Source organism: Oratosquilla oratoria, chromosome 8 (assembly GCF_046742065.1).
Source record: "Oratosquilla oratoria isolate Oo_2021 chromosome 8, ASM4674206v1, whole genome shotgun sequence".
Taxonomy (NCBI): Eukaryota; Metazoa; Arthropoda; class Malacostraca; order Stomatopoda; family Squillidae; genus Oratosquilla; species Oratosquilla oratoria.
This window is the reverse complement of record NC_134784.1, coordinates 75703966-75727649: the sequence shown is the minus strand read 5'-3', so window position 1 is coordinate 75727649 and position 23684 is coordinate 75703966. Positions and strand designations below refer to the sequence as shown.

The 23684-nt window shown below is 39.9% G+C and overlaps 1 protein-coding gene across 10 annotated transcripts in view; it reads left to right on the top strand.

The window, feature by feature from the left end:
• Positions 1 to 3428: 3428 nt before the first annotated feature.
• The window catches only part of LOC143027828 (uncharacterized), a 29248-nt gene continuing 8992 nt past the window's right edge, over positions 3429 to 23684 (top strand). For 2 of the 10 annotated variants that reach the window (XM_076189443.1, XM_076189442.1), the window contains exons 1-12: positions 3429 to 3557; positions 8631 to 8772; positions 8868 to 9667; positions 9830 to 9862; positions 10047 to 10361; positions 11642 to 11994; positions 13796 to 13986; positions 16860 to 16984; positions 17096 to 17267; positions 18513 to 18713; positions 18816 to 19058; positions 21499 to 21637. In XM_076189443.1, coding sequence (XP_076045558.1) covers positions 3537 to 3557; positions 8631 to 8772; positions 8868 to 9667; positions 9830 to 9862; positions 10047 to 10361; positions 11642 to 11994; positions 13796 to 13986; positions 16860 to 16984; positions 17096 to 17267; positions 18513 to 18713; positions 18816 to 19058; positions 21499 to 21637 — 2735 coding nt within the window. In that variant the 5' untranslated portion in view covers positions 3429 to 3536. The remainder of the gene's footprint in view (positions 3558 to 8630; positions 8773 to 8867; positions 9668 to 9829; positions 9863 to 10046; positions 10362 to 11641; positions 11995 to 13795; positions 13987 to 16859; positions 16985 to 17095; positions 17268 to 18512; positions 18714 to 18815; positions 19059 to 21498; positions 21638 to 23684) is intronic. The other 8 variants (XM_076189447.1, XM_076189446.1, XM_076189445.1 and 5 more) reach the window with 8 other exon arrangements.

The window sequence follows — 23684 nt, the reverse complement described above, 5'->3', positions numbered from 1 at the left end:
CATCTTACTTAGGTATTTATCTAAATGATTCTTAAAGCTTCGAACTGAACTACATTGCACTACCTATGCAGGAAGTTTATTCCATTCATTAACTACACGGTTGGCAAAGTTGTTTCTACCTACTTCCAAATTGAATCTATTTCCGGACAGTTTGAGACCATTATTTCTTGTCTGATTTTCATTCAATGTAAAAATTTGGTCACTTTTGATGTTGTCAATTCCCTTTAGAATTTTAAAGACCTGTATCAAGTCACCTCTGAGTCTACGCTTTTTTAGGGAAAACGGATTCATATGTTTTAGTCGATTTTCGTATGATTTATTTTTGATATTTGGAATCAGTTTTGTGGCTCGCCGTTGTACTTTTTCCAGTCTGTCAATGTCTTTAATGAGATTCGGTGACCATACGGAAACAGCATATTCCAAATGTGGACGAAATAACGATTTATATAGCTTGTTAATGAGTGATGGACTTTTGAAATCAAAAGATCGCGCAATCAGTCCTAGAATCTTATTTGCTTTCTCAGAGGCTGAAATACACTGCTTGGATGATTTGAGGTCGTTACTGATAATTACGCCGAGATCTTTTTCACTATCCACTTTTGTTAACGAATTTCCAAATAACTTGTAATCGTACTTACTGTTATTTTTACCTATGTGCATTACCTTGCATTTACTTGTGTTAAATTTCATTAGACACTTTTCAGACCATTGCTGTAATTTATCTAAATCTTCTTGAATATCTAATTGGTTTGAGTGATCATTTGCCATTCCGCACAGTTTTGTATCATCAGCAAATTTGGAAACAGTAGATTTTAGTCCATGGTCTATATCATTTATATATACTATGAATAGAAGTGACCCAAGAACGGAACCCTGAGGAACTCCACTTGCAACACTTTTCCATCCAGAAGTTTTTCCATTTAAAACAACTCTCTGTTTTCGACCTTTCAACCAATTACTAGTCCAACCTAATAGGCCACCACTTATTCCATGCAAAGCTAATTTAGTAAGTAGTCTTTCGTGTGGGACGGTATCAAAAGCTTTTGCAAAGTCTAGATATACTAAATCTATATTGTTTCTTTTGTCATAATTCGAGATAACTGTGTTGTAGAATTCGAGTAAGTTAGTCACGCAAGAACGTTTCCGTCTGAAACCATGCTGGCTATCCCTTCCTAAAATTATATTTTGTCCTTTACTGACATATCCTACCGTGATATTTTCTCCTCCATTATCATTACATCCTATCGTGATATTTTGTTATCCACTATCATTACTTCCCATCGTGATCTTTTGTCCTCCACTGTCATTACATCCCATTGCGACATTTTGTCCTATGACATTACATCCTAATGTGACATTTCGTCCTCTAGCGACATTATATCCTAAAATTATATTTTGTCCTATACTGGCACATTGTTCTACATTAATGCTATACTCTACACTGTTTTCCCAAGTACATTCTATTTCCCCTTCCCTTTGGGCTTCTACCCTAAAAAAGGAGCTAATTCATTACAAACTCCCACAATGAGGTTTGTAAGAACACCTTTGGCTCTGCGGGTAAGGTGGATCCCATCAGAAGCGTAAAGGTCAGGGCGCCTAGAAAAGAGATACCAAGGATCAAGAAAGTGGTATCCCAATTCTGTGCACAACTGCGATATCCTATCATTGATCCCTATGGCGCTACTGTTCCAACACGAGCCTGCGTAGATCCCACAGACTACGTGACGGCTCCAACGTTCCTTCATCTCCTGAAGGAGGACCTTGTAATTCCGAACAAGCTCCTCCACGCCTTATGGAATTATACTTAATTTGAACCGAGCACTGCTGTGACTGTATCATACAAGGAGTACATTGCAGTGAATGCTCGAAATTTATGTTGTTGTTTTTTTCCTCGTGTTTACCCCAAAGGATAATAATGATAATCGAATAAACAAGGCGCACGTAACATATTAATTGGAATAAAAAAAAATTATGAATAAATACATGGAAAGATAAATGCAAATTATTCATTGAATAAATGAATAACTTATATATATATATATATATATATATATATATATATATAAATATATATACATATATATACACACACACACATATATATACATACATACACACACACACACACACACACACACACATATATATATATATATATATATATATACATATATATATATATATATATATATATATAGATATATATATATATATATAATATGGATAGATTAATCGATAAACGGCAAAGCAATTTGTTGAATTAATACACATACCTACATGTTCGAAAATGTAAGCAAATCAAACCAAACGAATAAAAACAATGTGATAGATGAATGCGTAAATAATCATACTAATAAGCAAATCTATTAATACATAAGCACATAAACGTACAGTGGAATAAAAAGATGAACAAACAAATAGAAGAGTAATTTCAGTTCGGACGTTGACAGGGCGTGGTATTTCCTAACGGCACCTCTCAACTTTCAACACGGATGTTGCTCAGCAGGTGTTGTGATACACATTTTTCTGTCTATCCACAATTTTACCCCTTTTATATTTTCCAATGTTACAACTTTCTCATTTTTTGCATATATATTATTGTTTTAGCTACGTAATTTCTTCATCACACAGTAAATCTTGCATGCATATTAATAAGAAAAAAAATGCTTTCAATATTTTCACAATACTAATCATAGAAAATGTTTACATCTTACGTTGATGGGTTTGTGAGGACGCCCTAAATTCATTGAAACGAACAACGATTTTGCATATGACAAGATTTTCACTACGGAAACCCACGGGAAGGAATAACAAATAAAGTGAGAAAGAAGGACAGGAACAACGAAAGAAAGACAAATATAGTGGAATTAATAAAGGGAAGTAAATAAATAAAATAAGACAATAACATCATATCCAATTCCAAAATGGTTCTATATAAGCACGCCATATAGTTTTGGACTTGTATGTGTCCGAAATAATTAATATATAGTGTTATATCAACTTATAACTACAGTTCAAACTAACATAGTATGATTCATTTCGCAACGGGTTAACAGGACCTGAGGAGCGACGATTGTTTGAATATTATGTACAGTTTACACTTTATTTTTCATATTTATAACTTTTTCTCGTGCACTTGAATTTATATATAAAATATTTGAGTAAATACTGAACAAATATGTTTTCTTAAATCCTAATAATTATAAAGAAAATTATAATAATATTGTATGGCAACTTTACAGTTGTTGCCAATCTATATTTTTATTACATTTTCTTTTTTAAAGTAAGTATTCTTTTATAATTGCATATATATGTTTTTGTAATAGAAAAGTAGGAATATTTTGTTTAAAATTATATCTAAGTGAATATATGAATATACGAATAGTTCCCAAACTAAATTTTGTTTGTTATCATCTATTTGCGCATGCGCAGAGGGTTAGCTAACATCTTGGCGACCCGTCAGTTGAATTCAAAACAGAAGAGTTGGGAAGCAACGTACCTGAATTCCTAATAGTGTTTTTGATTAATCATTCAGGATGAATGACCCATTTGTACAGGTAAGTGGAAACTGAATGCATTATATCAATCATTATGTTATGATTATAGTAAATGTGGGTTCAATTTGTGCGTGTATATTTAGTGGAATATGCTGAAAGGACAAGGTTATTTACCAAGCTCAAAGCTGGAATGTAAACTGTTGTTAAAATTGTTTAGTTGCATGTAATTTAAGTCACTGTCATTATTAAACGTATTTTTCCAAAGATCATAATTTTTTGTTTTGTCTTAATGCTTAAACCAATTTACGAGCAGAATTTGGTCAGATAATATATGAGTCCTTTGGATACGTGTCGTAATATTGTTAAAAGTTGCAAGGCCCACATGAGGATACAATCCAATGGAGCTTTTATTTGTTGATATGGATGTTCTTTACGTTTAGGAACAATGGATAACAATTCATCATTAGACCTGTGTCATCACGGATCTGCAACTGTAGCAGTAACGTTGGTTTGTTGGATTCTGTGTGCGAACAGTACTAGCAAGTTATCTCAATCTCGAATTATATGCAGTCAGTGTCTCACAGCCGTAGTGGACTACCGCTGCTGCCAGTCCTGTTGTCCCTCCTTGTGAGGGCCAGTTGGTCTGGTATTGAGTTTGGAGAAAACCTACTGATGGTGGTGTAGCCTGGCACTGGAGGCTCGTCTGGCACCTTCCGCAGAAACCTGTCCAGTGCATGTTTGAAGCTGTCCACTGAGCATTTGGTTTTCTCTCACCTCTTTTGGGAGGGTGTTGAAGCTTTTTGGACCCTCATGGCCTAGGCTGGTTGCCAGTAGGGAGTAGGGTCTTAATCCTTTTCGGGGCTCTTGGTGGGAGGGTTTCTCTCTCACACTTACGCTCATGCCTTACACTGTGGTATGGCTTGATTGTTGAGGGCGTGGGGTCCGGAACAAGTCCCTCTTGGATTTTCCATGTGTAAATGGCCCTATATCTTTTTCTCCTCCTTTGTTGGGAGTAGAGACCTAGTGCTCCCAGGCGATCCCAATAGTTGAGATCATCATCTTGCATCCCTCTGATATGCCTGGTGTAATTCCTTTGGACAGCTTCAAGCATCTGGATGTCTCTACGTTTGTGTGGTAACCAGAGTTGGCTACAATAGTCCAGGGGCCGTATACACAAAACTTGTTAGCACTAACAAATAGCTGTTAAGGGTAACAAATTCCTGTTAAGGCTAACATTTAGCTGTTAAGCACTAACAGTGATACAGAAAACTTGTTAGGGCCTTAAAAGTACTGTTAAGATAAAAGTGCTGAGGAGGACTATTAAGCTCTTAACAAGTTCCTGTTAGTAGAGAAGATGGCGGAGCAACAACAACTAAAAAGATGACTGCGAGTTTATCGACAGCGACGGGACATATTTAACGAGTACAATGACGACGAACTCATCAAACGCTTCAGAATGAACCGTGCTGGTATAATAAAAATGGCTGATTTAGTGAGGGACAAACTTCAATCCCGAACAGAACGGAATCGACCACTGAGTCCTGAGACGAAGGTGGCAATTACCCTATGATATTTAGCCACAGGTAAAATGCAGCAGTGACGAATTTGGGACCTCGCAAGCATCAATCAGCCGTGTCATTACTCAAACAATTGATGCACTATCAGAACCAGATATTGTAACTCAGTTTGTAAAATTCCTATTGACTCGCCAAGAAGTGCAAGTAAAACAAGCAGAGTTCATGGAAAACTGTAGGTTTCCCGGTGTTGTGGGTACCATAGATGGCACAAACATTAGAATTAGGGCTCCAAGTGTCGATGAACATTTATATGTAAACAGAAAACAATACCATAGCATCAACGTGCTTTGTCATGCCTCCCTCTTATCCTTGTGGTTTAAACTTGGCTTGAATCGCCCATTTATTATTATTTTTTCTCCATAATCACGTTGATCAAGAGGAGTGTTTCCTCTTGTGACCAGTTTGGCTTCCTTTTCTTTTTCTGTGTTTCTTCTGCCATGTCTATGTCCTCTGAAATTATTGTTGAGTCTTCTGTCGGAAGATTTGTCTGTGGCACGGCCGCCTGTACAATGCGCCTTCGTCCAAAAATATCTGTTGTTGGTTAATAAGTACTTCTAAAAACCCATACATACGATATCTATGTGCTATCATGATACTTTATTAATAAATTCTGAACAACTGCATTAATAACACTGTTTTATGTGTGCAATTTTTGATAATACGTCCATTTACATGTTCATAAGCTGCTAACTTCAGCGCTGTTTAGCGGTACTTGACAAACAACTGTTTGCTAGCTAACAGTTGTTAGTTAAGCATTGGTGTATAACTTTTAGTGGCTTTCTGTTAGCTAGCAGAGATTGTTAAGGCTAACAAAAAAGTTTTGTGTATACGGCCCCAGGATCGGTTGAATAAGCCCCTTCCAGAGGGTAAGCATCACTTGAACCTCTCTTGAGGAGAAAGTCCTTAGTACCCATCCCTCTTGCTCTTTTCACTGACTGCATGATGTGGTGCTGGAAAGTGGCATAATCACTTAAGTGAATATCCAAGCTTTTTACATGGGCTTTGGGTGTGATTTTCATACCTCTTTCTATATGGAGTTCAATGTTGTCTTTAATGCCTTGGTTTGTGCCATATCTCAAGACCTCAAATTTCTCTATATTGAATTGCATGTTGCTGTTGTTGGCCCATGCATAAACTGAGTTGAGATCGTCTTGTAAATGTTACACATCCCGGCTTTCCTGCACTGCATGGCTGATGTAGGTATCATCGGCAAAAGACAGGAGGGTTGAGTCCACACTCCTATTTATGTCATTGATATGAATTAGGAATAGGAGGGGGATGAGTACTGATCCTTGTGGTACTCCGCTTATTACCTTGGTTTCAATGGACTTCACACCATCAACGGCAACTGTTTGTGTACGGTCTATCAGGAAGTTGTGGAGCCAGACTCCTAGCTTTCCTGAGATTCCTAGATCCCTTACCTTGTGGAGAAGGACACCGTGGTCCACCTTGTCGAAGGCTTTTGCAAAGTCTAGAAATACTACATCAACATTTCTCCCTTCTGACAGGTTCCGTAGTAGCCAGTCATAGTGTGCCAATAGGTTTGAGAGGCATGACAAATGAATATTAATTCCTAGACATTTGGTACCCATATCCATCCAATTCTAGAACTACCTGGCCACACTGAAACCACATCTTACAGTGCTCAACACTAACAATCTAAATGACACCTTTTATTCCTTGAGTGACCTCTGGGGGTGCCTGGAGCCGGAGGCTGTTGCTGCTTTCCAGGGAGCTGTGGGTCTCCTGCATGAGAGACTTGATTGATCAATTGGGTTGTTTGATTGATCAATGGGTTCAGTATAAGTCACTCTTTATTTGTTTGAAAGTTGCTATTTTTCTATACCATTATTATGATCAGTTTTCGAAATTGCCTGGTTTGGCTTGCATGATAGGGATTGTTGACCCCTGCTTTAGAAATTAGATTCATATATAGAAATATGAATGGAGGTGCACAAGCACAACCAATCTAAAAAGACACCATACTACTCAAACATGTAAAACAACCCTCCATCTATATAACACATCAATACATACACTCCAAATTACCCCAGACATTAGTATACATAGGCCATAACTCCATAAGGTCCATTTCCCCATTATAAAAGAGGTAGTCCAACCAAGGCATACTTCCACCCTTCACATATTCCACACACATTTATTGTCCCTTTTATCTTAGCTTCACCATCTGGTTCAGAAGCAATGCAGCAAGATATAGCACATCCACAGTGGAGCCCAAATTGGTTTATCCCAACAACTACTTCATTCATGTGGCATCCTTCTCTCCTTTTTCCCTCATGCACAAATAGATCATGAGAAATTGCTTCAAGATGCATCAATTTATAGTCCATTCACAACTTGTACCAATCTCTTGTCTATTTCCTTCCCTGCTCAACAGACATTCTATTTACTCAAGGACTCCAGTACTCCATCCTTCTATTTATCTTGTTCTCAGTTGTCCCCTCAGTTTCACTCCGTCCACCTCCTCCGAAATTTCATAGACTTTGCTAGTTTTTACTTGTTTTTTCTTTCCATGTACTCAAACCATCCCAGTATATATACATTTATTTTATAAGTTTACTTATTTATTTATTATTATTATTATTATTTATTTTTTATTTATTTATATATTCATTTTTAATAAAAAATACTGGGATGTTACCATCCAATATATTCTTACTCTGCCTCTCATGTTCTACTTTTGTTCCCATTTGCAACCATTCCATTTATGTACACTCATCACCATTACACTAACCTCTTCGTGCCATCACGTAATCAATATCATGCTCTTACTCTTGAGGTAATAGGTAACATCACTTTAATTAATAGAAAATATGGGTAACATCACTTTAATTAATAGAAAATAATTGATGTACTTGACCACTTCAGTACGAGTCAAATTCTCGCACGCCGCATTGACTGCCATATGTACAATGCATCACACTACTGCTGTATTACTCGTTCTCTTTTACTCTGAGTAATAATAAATGCAGAAAATGTAATCAAACCAGTTTACAGAATCCAGGGGTAACTTGTATAGAACTACAAAAATGTATATATCAAGATGCTGATGCAGGTATCCTTGTGTACTCACTTGCACCTCATGACACCTGCATAGGCATTATCGTACTGAAGTAGTTAATTCTACCCCTCTCCCCAGTTTTACATTCCATGTCACTTCAATTATCATTCCAGGGGACAACTTGATTAGTTGTGTTTCATACATCTATTGTTATTGTTCTATGTACAATTGTGTATTAATTTCTATAGTCATACTCCGTACTATAAACACCATCCATGTCAAGTATCCAAAACAGTTGATCATTTCCTTGGTAAACTTGTTTCTCACTTGTGCGTGTATATTCTTGGACACTGAACTTTCTTCTTCAGGTTGAAAGGTTCATTGCATTAACTTATTTCTAACCAGAAGCATTAATAGATTTCTTGTGTGGGCTAGTGGTACACACTGTCACCAATACCATCTACATAAATACCAAAGGACCTTTTCAGTATACCTTTATGTATATTGCACTTGTTCTTTTCAATTCTTCCTCAGAGAATGATGGGAAAGGTAGCACAGCATCGTGCCAAAGTTCGGCAGTTAGCAGCAGAGGTTGACGTGGAAGATAAAGAAAATCTGAGTAAAGTGTCTTCAGAGACAAGACTAAGGTTGAACAAAATTAACTCTTTATATGAAGGTAAGCTAGAGTACATGAATTTATGATTATTTGAATTGATCATTAATTAATGTGATTGTTTAACTTCAAATTTTATTGAATTGTGTATTTTTCAGAAGAGAGTAGTTCCCCTCTACAGTCAACTGATAACGAAAGGAATATTATAAGCTGTTCTGAGTCAAAAGTGGGTCTTAGTCCAACAAAGTGTGATGCCTCTAGTTCATCTTTAAACAAAGCTGCCTTAGATGAGGACACTTCAGAAGTTCGCAAAAGCAGATTGGGTGCACTGGCCAGACGAACAAAGCAGCTTAACGAATGGGAGGATGACTACACCTATCACTCTACCTCACGTGGTTCCCAGGTAGTCGTAGGCCGCAGGGATACTTTGCATGATTCTGTAGCTTTGCATTCTGGCAACAAAGACAACAAGGAAACACTACCAACAGAGGAGGTCACATCATGCTCCAAGTTGAAGACAAATGACTCCCTTCCTTTCACAAGTGAAGCAACAAAGGCTTCAAGCAGTCCCAGTAGATATTACTTTGGTGGTGGTGTCAATCCAGATTTATTAGGAGAGAGTAACTTTGCTGAAAGTAGTGTTGATTCTTTAACATCAAGTCATTCCAGTTCTTCATATTCTGAGAGTTCCTCTGTGCTCCCCTCCCCACAATGTGAGCCCACCCATACTAGGTATGTTTCATCTACTTTGGAGACTCCCATTAATGCATGCAAATCTCCACATGCTACTACTTTTCCTTCTGGATCGCAGCTCTCAGTGGCGCAAGCATTTGCTACTGCATGCAAATCTCCCTTTCTTTCTCGTACCTCTGTTTCCCAGCCCTCCCTTGCTCATAAACCCACCCAAAGAACACCCACCAAGAAACTGGCCTGGGATCACAGGATGCTAAATTCCTTGGTAAGTAAATCTGGCCTTCAAGGTATGAGCATGTCATACTTTTTTCCCAATGGTGGTGGATAACAAGCAGTGCCTGCCTATAATAACTTTCTTGGCTTCCAGTAATTGCTGTAGTATAATATTAACACCGTAAGATTGCTGTAGCATGTTTTCTGTTTCCAGATTTCACTGAATGATCATATGCAGGGATATTTGGTAAGATATTGATAGTGGTGGAATTCACAAAATCTTGACTAGAAGTAAGCTAATAAATCTTGAATATAGTTCCCTTGGCTTTGTAGATGTTGATATAAAATGGTAACCTTTAGCTTTTCTGGCATAGAGTAATTTATTTTCAAAATAGGTCTAATCTAATTTCATAACTTCATTGTCATTTTAGGAGGCCCAAGGATTCACTCCAACAGAGTCAAACTCAAGACTTATATATGATTTCAAGAAAGAACAAGGAGCTCAAGAACTTGATCAGCATGACAAAAGACATCAAAGTCCTGAAAAAAATGTAACTACTACTAATTCTACTTCATCTTCTGGTTGTGAGATGTCCCAATCTTTGTATATGGGTGCCTCTATGCCTAGTGCTTCTGTTGCTGCTGCTAACTTAAGGGCAAATGTGGGTCCTAAGATAGTCACCTATCACCCCAAAAGTCCTGTTCCCAGTCCTGAGCATCGCTTGTCTCAAGCTACAAGCCAAAAGGTTTGAAGTTATGATTAATCAGAAGTAACTGAAATAGCTAACTTGATTTCATTATACTATCTGAATAATGCATGCCACTTAATATTTAGCCATGCAGCTTTTTCCAGTGTAGAGATAGAAATTAATATTAACCAGTAATGTTAAGGTCCTTATTGTGTGCTTTAAAAGAATGTGTATGACTGGCTAATGATCTGTCAATGAGTGTGTGGAAGAGGTGTACATCTGCATGACTAGTGGCATGGCATGAATTATGGATACATATGTGAACCATGGATCTCCTGCAAGATATCAGGGCAACAGATTGACTGAATTAAGTCTTCACCATTAACCAAATTTGAGGAAAAAATATTTATATAGTTGCATGAGAGTGCTGGAAATTACTGGAAAAGTGGAGAAAAGTGAGAGGTAAATCAGTTATTGTTTGCTGATGACATTGTGCCAGTGGCAGGAACAGGGGGGATTATGGAAGATAGTGATGAAGTTTGGGAAGTTATGTGAGAGGTGAATGTGGATAAAAGTAAGGTGATGAGATGTACAAGGGGAGAGGATAGCAGCAATTTGGAAGCAAGTATTAAAGGAGAGAGGCTGGATTAAGTGGATACCTTTAGATACTTGGGGTCACTTGTGCTGGGAAAGGGAGGAGAGGAGGTAGAATGTAGATTAAGAGAAGCAAGTGCCTTGGGTGATTGAAAAGTGTAATGAGAAATAGACATTTGGGAATGGATGCTAAGAGGAGATTGTATGAAGGAATGATTGTGTCAACAGCACTGTATAGGGCAGAGAGATTGAACATAAGAGAGGAAGAGTTTAAATGTGTTTGAGATTAAATATCTGAGAAGTATGGTAGGGTTGATAAGGTTGGATACTGTGATGCATGGAAGGGAGTAGGTGGGAGATGGGGGGGATTATTTGTGAATGATATTTTGACACAGTCTGAATGGATTTCTCCCCATCTTCAATGCTACTGCATGTAGGGGCAAAGAGGGAGCTCCCCAATTAAATGAACCAGCCTTGCTATGGACGAACTGTGTCTTGCTGCATTGCTTCTGACCCAAGGTGATGAGTGAAATGCAGGGATGACCCGTCATCCAGGAGGAGCCAAGATTAGAGGGAGGGAGGGCTAGTGAATGGGGATGGAATGGGTGGGAGTGGAATTATACCTTTTGACTTTGGATACCTCCCTTGTAAGGGGGAAATAACCTTGATATATGTATGTATGTGTGAGATTACTCAGTTATGTCTGGAAGATTTTATATTATCTCATGATAATTTCTTTATAGCACAGAAGCCGTGATTTAAGTCCATCTAAGGTTAATGATTTGAAAAATCAGTGGGAAAAGCATATTCGAGAAGCTTCACCAGAAAGAAAACCAGGTCCAAGGCAGCCAAGTCCAACTCGGGCTGTAGTTCGATCTGCCAGTCCAGCAAAAGCGGCAAGTCATCATACTTCACCAGAAAGAAAACCATTTTTCCAGCAGCCAAGTCCAACTCGGGCTGTAGTTCGAACTGCCAGTCCAGCAAAAGCTGCAAATCATCATACTTCACCAGAAAGAAAACCATTTTTCCAGCAGCCAAGTCCAAGTCCAGCTGTAGCTCAGCCACCCAGTCCTGCCAGAGTACAAAGTCCCATCAGGTGAGTTGCATTTACTTAATTGCAGCATACAGGAAAGGAGCAACATTTCTGGGTCCTGTCTCTTACTTTCCAATTCGCCATACATAGCTTTAGTCAAAGGTGAAAGGATGGCAACAATTTGGAAGTGAGTATTAAAGGAGACAGGATGGAGGAAGTGGATAGCTTTAGATACTTGGGGTCGCATGTGGCGGGAAACAGAGGAGTGGAGGTAAATTATAGATTCAGAGAAGCAAGAACCTTGGGGGATTAAAAAATGTAATGAGAAATAGACATTTGGGAATGCATGCTAGGAGGAGATTGTGTGAAGGGATGATTGTGCTGACAACACTATGGAGCAGAGGCATGCAACATAAGAGAGGAAGAGTTTAAATATGAGATTAAATGTCTGAGAAGTATGTTAGCGGTGACATGGTTGGATAGAGTAAGAAACGAGGAGGAGAGTGGAAGTGGAATAGGAGATAGGGTTGATGAAAGAGTATTGGGAGGGTTTGGATACATTGTCCACTGCCCTGGGTCAGAAGCAGTGTCACAAGACACAGCACATCCACAGCAAGACTGCTTCATTAAGTCAGCAATGTCCCCTTTTTGTCCCCTCATGCAGAAAAGGAGAAATCCTTTCAGGTTGCATCAATTTATTTTTCATACATACTCCCTCACCCCACAACCCCCACCCACTCCCCTTCATGCATCACAGCATCATCCATACACAACCATTCTTCATTCACCCCTATCTTATGTTCTCTCCTGTTCTTCCTCAACAGACATTCCCTACCTTCCCAATGCCCCTTTTACCCCATCCATCCATCTCATCCTACGTTGACCCCTCATGTTCACTGCTTCCACCTTTGCCTTCCACACCTCTTTTACTAATCTTTCTTCATTCATTCTTTCCATGTGTCCAAACCATCCCAGTACTACTCTTTCATCAATCCTATCTCCCAACTCCTTTCCACACCTGTCCTCCTCCTCACCTCCTCATTTCTCACTCTATCCAGCCTAGTAACCCCTATCATACTTCTGAGGCACCTCATCTGAAACACATTCAAACTCCTCTCCTCCTTTCCACTTTTCTGCCCTGTACAGTTCTGTCAGCACAATTACTCCTTCATACAATCTCCTCTTAGCATCCATTCCCAAATGTCTATTTCTCATTACACTTTAATCCCCTAAGGCATTTACCCACTGTGATGCATGAGGTGGAATGGATGGGGGGTGAATGAGTATATGTGAGTGATATTTTGACACAGCCCGAAGGGATTTCTCCCCACCTTCTCTTTTTCTGCATGAGGGGATAGAGGAGAGGTCATTGATTAAATGAAGTGGCCTTGCTGTGGATGCACTGTGTCTTGTTGCATTGCTTCTGACCCAGGGCAATGAGCAAGATGCAGGGATGACCCTTCATCCAGGAGGAGCCAATAAAAGAGGGGTGGTGAATGGGAGTGTGGTGTGTGGGGATGACATGGGTGGGAGTGGATATATGCCTTTGACTTTGGCTACCTCCCTTGTAAGAGAGAAGAACCCTTGGTATATGTATGTATGGATGGAAAGTGGTTTAATCAATATGATTCTCTGGATATTCCTTGCTGGAGACCTGTTGATAATTTGTATTAATTTGTATGAAAGTCGTATTTTACCTTTGTATATGTATGATTAAGTAAATGTTATGTAACTTGATTTGTATGAAAGCTGTATTTTACATTTTAGTTTTATGATTAAGTAAATGTGTGACTTTCATGTTTTAGTATAAATTTGTACATGCCTAATTTTGTTTGAATATGTATGCTCATTTTTCCATCTTCAGGGAACATGTTAGAAAGAGTCGGAGCCAGTTCAGGGAAACCAGATCCCCCAACAAGGTTGAGGCTAGACCACCCCCTGTGGCTCCTGTTGTCAAGGGTGAAGCAGTTGTGCCAGCTTCTGTACCAGTGGTGGAAGAGGGACATATGTCATCTGTGAAAGCCAGAGCTGCTGCCTTTGATATGGCTGGTGGGGGTAAGGATTGATGTGGGCATTATTCGTGTGTAAAACAACCTGCAGCACACAACACATACACACACATACCACAAAACTGTTGCTTCAAGGTCAGTCAATCAATCTGTTACCCTGGGTCTTTTATGGGGGACCCATGACTCCCAGGTAACTGGGTATGGCCACCTGGTAGGCCCATAAGTCACTGAAGAAATATGTTATTGTCTAGTGTTTGTGAGTCGGAAGCTCGTCATGGATGATGGGTCATCCCTGTATCCTGTCCACTGCCCTCGGTCCGAAGTCATGCAGCTAGACACAGTACATCCACATCAAGGCTTCTTCACTTAATTGGTGACCCCCTGCCTCCATCCCCTCATGCAGAAAAAGAGAAGTTGGTGAGAAACCCCTTTGGGCTGCGTCAAAATATCATTCGCACCCTCTAATCCCCTATCACCTGCATCTCCCTTGCATAACAGTATTATTTATACACAGCCACTAAGATGAGAGGGAGGAAAGGGTGGTGGAAAGGGCGGGAGTAGATATGTGCCCTTGACTTAGCTACCTTCCTTATAAGGGGTAAAAAGCTCTTGGTATATAGATAGTTTGTTAGCGTGGAATGAAATCTTCAGTTCAGTGTCTTCTGTGTGATGGTTGCATCTAGGGCACTTTAACCTCTTCAATACAAATCAAATTCTCGCGTCCAGCATCAGATGCCTGAGGTACGATGGTTAATGTATCACAATACTCACGTTATAAAATATAAATTCACTGCTGTATTACTTACACTTAGTAATATTACATACATATATCAGGATTTTTTTTTTCCCTTACACGGGAGGTAGCCTTGTTTGAGATAAAGTACCTGAGATGTATGATAGGGCATACTAGACTGGATAGAGTGAGAAATGAGGGGGTGAGAAGGGGAACAGGGGTGGAAAGGGAGTTGGGAGATAGGGTTGATGAAAGAGTATTGGGATGGTTTGGACACATGGAAAGAATGAGTGAAGAAAGACTAGTAAAAGAGGTGTGAAAGGAGTGAACATGAGGGGTCAACCTAGGATGAGAAGAGATGGGTGGGGTGAAAGGGGCATTGGGAAAGAGAGGAATGTCTGTTGAGGAAGGACGGGAGAGGACAGAAGATAGGGGTGAATGGAGAATGGTTGTGTATGGATGATGCTGTGATGCATGAGAGGGAGTGGGTTGGGGATGGGGGGTGAGGGAGTATGTATGAGAAATAAATTGACACAGCCCAAAGGGATTTCTTCCCGTTTTCTCCTTTTCTACATGAGGGGATGGAGAGGGGGGTTGCCAAATTAATGAAGTGGCCTTGCTGTGGATGTGCTGTATCTTATGACATTGCTTCTGACCCAGGGCAGTTGACAAGATGCACTGATGACCCGTCATCCAGGAGGTGCAAGGATTAGAGTGAGGGAAGAAGGAGTATGTAGGGGATGGAATGGGTTGGGAGTGATTTCTATGCCTTTGTTTTTTGGCTTCCTCCCTTGTAAGGGGGGAAAAAGCCTTTGGTATATAGATAGTTTGCATTTACTTGTGTTAAATTTCATTAGCCCATTTAAAGACCATTGCTATAGTTTATCTAAATCTTCTTGAATATCTAATTGGTTTAAGTGATCATTTGCCATTGCACACAGTTTTATATCATCAGCAAATTTGGAGACGATAGATTTCAGTCCATGGTCTATATCATTTATATATAATATGAATAGAAGTGGCCCAAGAACGGAACCCTGAGGAACTCCATTCGTAACATTTTTCCATCTAGAAGTTTGCCATTTAGAACAACTCGATTGTTCAACCAATAACTAGTCCAACTTAATAGGCTACCACTTCCATGTGAAGCTAATTTAGTAAGTAGTCTTTCATGGGGGACAGTATCAAAAGCTTTTGCAAATTCTAGATATATTAAATCTATATTGTTTCCTTTGTCATGATTCAAGATGACTGTATTGTAGAATTCAAGTAAGTTAGTCATGCAAGAATGTTTCTGTCTGAATGCATGCTGGCTATCGTTTCTCAAACAGTTACTTTGTAAATGATGTTTGATAGCATCTCTGATAGTTTCCATCATTTTTCCTATGATTAAAGTCAAGCTTATGGGCTTGTAATTATTTGGTTTATTTTTGTCACTTTTTTGAATGTGGTGTGATTGGAGAATAATTGTAAATGGATTATTAGATCTAGTTAGAAGGGATTTCTCTTGTCTTCTCAAGTTACTCATGAGTAGATGAAGGGTGGGTGGGATCTATGACAAATGTAACTGAAGGCAGAGGAAGTATACGAGGAATAATGGAAGAATTTTACTGCATTAATGTTTCGACTCTTAGGGTCTTGATCACAAAGGGTTGAAATATTAAGGCAGTAAAATTCTTCCATTATTCCTCGTATACTTTCTCCGCCTTCAGTTACACACACACACACACACACATATATATATATATATACACCAAATACTTTTTCCTCTATATAAGGGAGGTAGCTAAGTCAGTCATGTAGCTACTTCCACCATTTTCCCCCTCCCATCTTAGCTCTCCTTATTGATGACTGGTCATCCCTGTATCCTGCTCATTGTCCTGGGTCAGAAGCAATGTAGCAAGACGCAGTACATCCGCAGCAAAGTCGCTTCACATAATTGGCAACCCCCAATGTAATGAAGCAATGGGGGTAATTATCAGACCCTGCTATGGGGATGCTGTGTCTTGCTGCATTTGTACTAACAGGGATGGTGCTTCATCCACAGGGAGCTTAGATGATAGGGAAAACAAATGGGTAAAAGGTGGGTGGATGTAGTGTCTGGCCAACTCCTGTATAAGGGGGAAGAGGCCTTTTGGTGTATGTATTTGTAATAATGCAATACTAATACAAGTTTTTTTAAGCAGTCAGGACTAGTCCTAGGAAGGATCCAGCAGAGCTAAGTCTCAAAGAAAGACTAGGATTGTTTGAAAAGCAGAAGGATGGAGCACTTGTGCCGAAAGCTCCTTTTGGTCAGGCAGTTCCTTCAAAGGTAATAAACAGACTGAGTTTAGTGTTCATGTGTATGTATGGTTGAAATCCTTACATGATTATAAGAGGCAGTTTTTTAAGTTAATACTAAAAAGATTATTGTATTACATAGGCTCTAGTTGATGACAGAGGGGACAAAACCCACAGGAAAAGTATTACGCCTGCAGCAAAGAATTACCCTGTGAAGAATTTGCAGAAAGAGGTCCCAAGTACTGCTGCTCCTGTTCATCCTCCTGCTCAGGCTACATCATCCATTGCACAGAAGGTGGAAGCATTTAACAAAGGTAAAGATTTGTGAAATTCAGGTACATCAAGATGAAGCAGTATGATGTTTGTACAGTTTAGTATTTATTTAGGAAGAGCAAAAAATGTAGTGTAGAAGAATTAACAATAGTGATTAGAAATGCATGAGTACACATTGTTGTTATGCAGAAAGTTCAGGTATTAGTAGGATTAACTTGTTGATTTTGGACACGTGTACAATGGAAGCACAAGCTCACATCACCCACATACATCACGTATGACAACCAGCCGAAGTTGGTAAACAAGAGGCATATTCTGCCATGCAGGCACTCACATCATTAAGTATACATTTAGATAGTTTACTTCTGGCAGCACAGACAAGACTAACATAGCTGAGGTGAAGGACCTCAGGCTGGGGCCTGGGAGTGATAGGTTTCCTCTATCATGAAATAGAAATTTCTGGAATTTATCAAATAGCGCAAAAGAAAGTCAGAAAATATGATGAACAACCATCATCAGTGCAGTGAACCAGCCACTAGCACCACTGCCACAACTTTTGGTTTGGCGTTCAAGGTTGAGCACCCAATAAACTGACATGTCAGACCAGTAACACTAAGATAATTCTAGTAGTGAAAAGTGGATGACATTAATATTACATGTAAAAGATAACAAAATTTTCAGTGGTGAAATGTCACTTGACTTAAAACCATGCATTTATGAACACTGATGACATTCAAAACAACATCTACCAAGGGCATCTTCCCCCTTATAAGGAAGGTAGCAGGTCAAGGCTCTTGCCCACTCCCATCCATTTTATTTCTATCTGTCACTCATTGTTTCCTTCTCATCTTAGCTCCTATACCACCAGTAATGTGTGTAAAACATTTTTTGAGGGGTGAGCACTTGCTGTTCCTTTGAGAGGGCAGGTATTTCGTGGACTTGTTGTTGTCTGGGATGAGTATTCTGGTTACAGATTTTTAAGGGAGGTTTCTGATATCTCTCCCTTTCTCTCCCTCAACTATGTGTGTATTCTTGGCATTACACAATTTTTGTATCTGTATGAAAGCACTGATGTTCTGGGGATGGGAGGATGTGTGTAAAGAGAATTGGTCAAAATATTGCTCTTACTTGGATGCCATTGTATAAATGGTTAGTAGTAGGTATTAGTTTTGATAGGATAATTAGGAGAAATGATGGTCGAGGGATTATAGATAGAGGCAGTGTTAGGGGTTTAATTAGATGAATCTGTACAATCATCTGGTAATAGTTTGCAACTTGTGTGACAGGGATGCGATCACCTTCTCCCACTCGCTGTGGTCCAAACACAATCCACACCCACCGGCGTCTTTTTGAGCAAATGCAGGAGGGCAATTGGAAGGAGAATGAGATAAACTCAAAGATCCAAACAGAAAGGCAGAGAGAGATGGAAGTTCTGCTAAACAGATTCAAGAAGCCAGCCAACAAGATCAAGGCTCAGGCCCCTCAATGTAGGTTGCCACTTGTTGCATGTGATGCATGGTAATATATCTTTAGATTAAAACACAATTGTTTTTGTGTTGGTATTCATTGGATGTTCTCTTCCTTTTTAGCACAAATTGTGGCAGAGTCAGAAACAGAGTATCCTGAAAGTGATGAGGATTCTGCCTTGGAATCTACATCTTTTGATGAAGATCTGAATGCTGTCCAGCCTCAAGGGCCACCCAAGCCACCTCGTCTCTACCTGGACATGCCGGACACATCCTCCCATCCACCTGCTCCACCACTGCCCAAGTCTTTCCTCATGAACAGAAATAAAGCTGTTGCAAAACGCCTCAACTCTACAGAAATTTCTGGTAAGATGTAATCTTTATTGGACCCCATAATCATATTGGTATGGTGACTTTAATGTTTATGCCAGAGTGAAGGTGGCATCACACTAGAGATTTCTTGCTAGCATGCTACTTTGGTTACAATCTTTGTTTTTCAACTTTCCATAGATAGAATAGTGGTAAATAGGAGTATAGTAGGAAGAGTTAAGGATGTACATATTCTAAGGGGGGAAGAGTGGGGAATATCAGATCATTTTCTGGTGGAAGGTAAGTTGAGAGTGGAGGATAGATGGAGAAAGAGGAAAAGGACAAAAGGTAAGGAGGTATTTCGAGTGAACTGCTTAAATGAGAAAGAAAAGGAGTACAAGAAGAAGCTGAGAGAGGAGTGGGAGGGAGTGAAGGATAGAATAGAACTAGGAGTGGAGGAGGAATGGGGATGGTTCAAGGGGGGAGTCACAAGGAGTGCAAAGATGGTGTGTGGAACAAGGAGGACGGGAGGAAATAGAAGGAAGGGTAGTGAGTGGTGGGATGAGGAAGCAAAGAAAGTTGTAAAAGAGAAGAAGCGAGCTTTCACAGATTGGATACAAAATAGGACAAGGAAATCATATGAGAGGTACAAAGAAAAGAGAAGAGAAGTAAAGCATAAGATAAAGGAGAGCAGATGTGAAATGGGGTAAGAGTATGACAAAATTTTGAAAGTAATAAAAAGATGTTTTGGGAAGAAATTAAGAGAGGAAGAGGAGGCAAATCAAGTAGAGGAGAAAAGGTAAAAGGTGCAGATGGAGAGATGATAATGGAAGAGAAGGCAGTAAGAGGAAGATGGGCAGAGTATTTTAGGGAGTTGCTAAATGTGAAGGAAGATAGGGAGGAAAGGTAGTTGCAGTGGGAAGCACTAAGAAAATGACTATGATGAGTGAGGAGAAATAAGGAAAGATGAGGTGAAGGTAGTTGTTAAGATGATGAGAGCAGGTAAAGCACTTGGGTTGGATGGATGTCATGCAGAATGTCTGAAAAAGGAGGTACAGTGATGGTGGACTGGCTGGTGAAGTTATTTAATGTTTGTTTAAGAGAGGGTAGAGTGCCGGAGGACTGGAGGAGTGCCTGCATAGTTCCAATTTACAAGGGAAAAAGGGACAAGTGTGAGTGTAGTAGTTTCAGAGGGTTCAGCTTGTTAAGTGTAGTTGGGAAGGCTTATGTGAGGGTCTTGATTGTGAGGATTAGGAGAGGAACAGAGGGAGTAATTCGTGAGGAACAGTGTGGGTTTAGGACAGGTATGGGTTGCATAGATGAGATTTTTGTGGTAAGACAGATAAATGAAAAAGCTACAAGAAAAAGTAAGGATGTCTTTTGAGCTTTATGGATTTGGAAAAGTCTTATGACAGGGTAGACAGGAAGGCACTGGTATTGCAGATATATGGGATAGGAGGAAAGCTGTTAAGAGCAGTCAAGAGTTTTTACGAGAGTAGTAGAGAATGTGTCAGGACTAGAAATGGAGAGAGTGAGTGGTTTGAGGTAAAGGTGGGACTTTGTCAGAGGTGTGTAATGTCACCCTGGCAGTTCAATTTATACAAGGATGTGGTGGTGCAAGAGGTGAATGCAAGGGTAGTGAGTCAGGGATTGGAGATGGTTAAAGAAAATGGAGAAAAGTGGGAGATAAGCCAACTGTTGTTTGCTGACGACACTGCGCTTGTGGTAGGATCAAAGGAGGTATTGAGGAAGTCAGTGACATTTTGGGAAGGTGTGTGAAAGAAGGAAGTTGAAGATAAATGTGGGTAAAAGTAAGGTGGTGAGATTTACATGGGGAGAAAGTAGCAGCAGACTGGAAGTGAGTATTAAGAGAGAGAGACTGGAGGAAATAGATAGTTTTAGATACTTGGGTGCGAATGTGGCAGGAAAGGGAGTAGTGGAGGTGGAGATAGAATGTAGATTGAGAGAAGCGAGTAAATGCCTTGGTGGATTGAAAAGTGTAATGAGAAATAGACATTTGGGAATGGATGCTAAGAGGAGATTGTATGAAGGAATGATTGTGCTGACAGCACTGTATAGGGCAGAAACATGGAACATAAGAGAGGAAGAGAAAAGGAGTTTGAATGTGTTTGAGATGAGGTGCTTGAGAAGTATGATAGGGGTTATTAGGCTAGATAGAGTGAGAAATGAGGTGAGGAGAAGAATGGGGGTGGTAAGGGAGTTGGAAGATTGGGTTGATGAAAGAATATTGGGATGGTTGATGAAAGAGTATTGGGATGGTTTGGACACATGGATGACCCATCATCCAGGAGGTGCCAAGATGAGATGTGTTTATTATTACTCAGAGTAAAAGAGAATGAGTATTACAGCAGTGACTATATTTCATTATGTGAATAATGTGATAAAGATTGCTTCGTGCAAGAATTTGAGTCATACTGAAGTGGTTATTTAAGTTGTATTCTTTAGGTATTTTCAGATATTTTATTTCAATTTACAGAAGCAATGCACAGCCCAGGAAAGGAATACGTACCCAGGATCAAGCCAGGATTCATGTACCCAGCATTGTCAGATGTGGAAACGCATTCTGAAGCTCCTGAAAGCCAAGAAAGTGATTTTGAAGATGAAAAAGAATCAAGGTTTGAAAGAGTTTTGAAATTCTATGTACATACATATTCCAAATGCTTTTTTCTCTCTTACAAGGGAGGTAGCCAAAAAAACAGTCATAAAAACCACTCCCACCCATTCCATCCCCACACACTCCACCCCTATCCCCCCCTCCCTCCCTCTTTTCTTGGCTCCTCCTGGATGACTGGTCATCCCTGCATCTTACCTACAGCCCTGGGTCAAAAGTAGTTTCACAAGACACAGCAAGGCCACTTTGTTAAATTGGCAACCCCCCTCTCTCTCCCTTCATGCAGAAATGGAGAAGGCGGGGAGAAATCCCTTCTCTTCTCAAAACATCTTTTTATGTAGATTTTATTTTTTATTCTTTATATTAGTATAATGGTACAATGAATTTTTTAAGGATATGCACATATACCAAGGGCTTCTTCCCCTTTACAAGGGAGGTGGCCAAAGTCAAAGGCATAATCCACTCCCACCCATTTCATCCCCACATACTCCACTCCCATTCACCATACCTCTCTCCCTCCAAATAGATTTAGAAAAGTTGTTCTTGACAGTTTGAGATGCTGAACCCTAATGAAACCACTGCACATTTGTTAAAGCCTTGTTTGTATCTAAGGCAAGTTTAATATCTTTTTGGTGGGGCTTTTTTATTTGTTTATGGAGTAGTTTGTGTTCTTTCTGGTATGTGTGTTAGGATTGGTCTCCATAAGTGGCTCAGCAGGGTCACAACAAGCACATTCCTAACTTGACCCCAAAGGAAACTATCTTCTGACTATCATTACTATCAAAATTAGCCAACACCAAATGGGGCACAGACCCTAAGACCGTGAGAACTGCTGCTTTAGTTCTGTGCTATTCCACAGTAAAATATTGTGCTTCCATCGGGTGTAGATCTACTCGTTCTAGGAAAATAGATCCCATGCTCAACAAAGCCTGCTGCATCATAACAGGGGCCCTTCACCCTACTCCAACACACTACCTATACTCTCTGGTATATCTCCACCTGCAATACAAAGAGACACAATCAATAAAACTGAGAAAAGAAAATATGAAAATGACCCACTAAAATCCAGGAAAAGTTTTCTAACATCCATAAGCTTGCCAACAAACGTAACACCTAGGAAATTCAGAATAATACAATGGAACAAGCAACCATACAGCACCCAACCCTCCCCAAGCCCCAAGAAAAACTGCCTAAAGGAACTACACTGCAGAGAAGGGAATACTGTGTGCTGAATCGAGCAAGAACTGGGGTGGGAAAAACCAAAACCAACCTGGTAAAATGGGGACTTGCCGAGAACACAGCCTGTGAATGCAGACACCAAAGTCAGACTGTTGATCATCTCACTACCTGCCCCTTGAGTCTGATACACATAACATCTGCATACCTCTGTCAGGTCAACGACAGAGTAAAGACATGGCTGTCTTTCTGGTGTGACACGATGTGATGATGATGATGGAGTGAACATGAGAGGTCAACCAAGGATGAGATGGATGGATGGGGTGAAAGGTGCATTAAGAAGAAGGGGGATGTCTGTTGAGGAAGGAAGGGAGAAGACAAGATAAGGGTGAGTGGTGAATGGTTGTGTATGGATGATGCTGTGATGTATAGAAGTGAGCAGGTGGGGGATGGGGAAGGGTTAGTGAGTATGAGTGAATAATATTTTGATGCAGCCCAAAGGGATTTCTCCCTGTCTTCTCCTTTTCTGCATGAAGGGGTGGAGAGTGGGGGTTCACCAATTAAATGAAGTGACCTTACTGTGGATGTGCTCTGTCTTGCTACATTGCTTCTGACCCAGGGCAGTGGGTGAGAGGCAGGGATTACCCATCATCCAGGAGGAACCAAGATAAGGGGGAGGGACAGGTGGTGACTAAGAGTGGAGTATGCGATGATGAAATGGGTGGCAGTGGATTTATGCCTTTTGACTTTGACTACCTCCCTTGTAAGGGGGGAAAGGCCATTGGTATATGTATGTATGCATTTATTACATTGAATTAAAGTATGCAGAAAGGAACAAAAATAGAAACAAATATAAAGTACATACATATACCAAA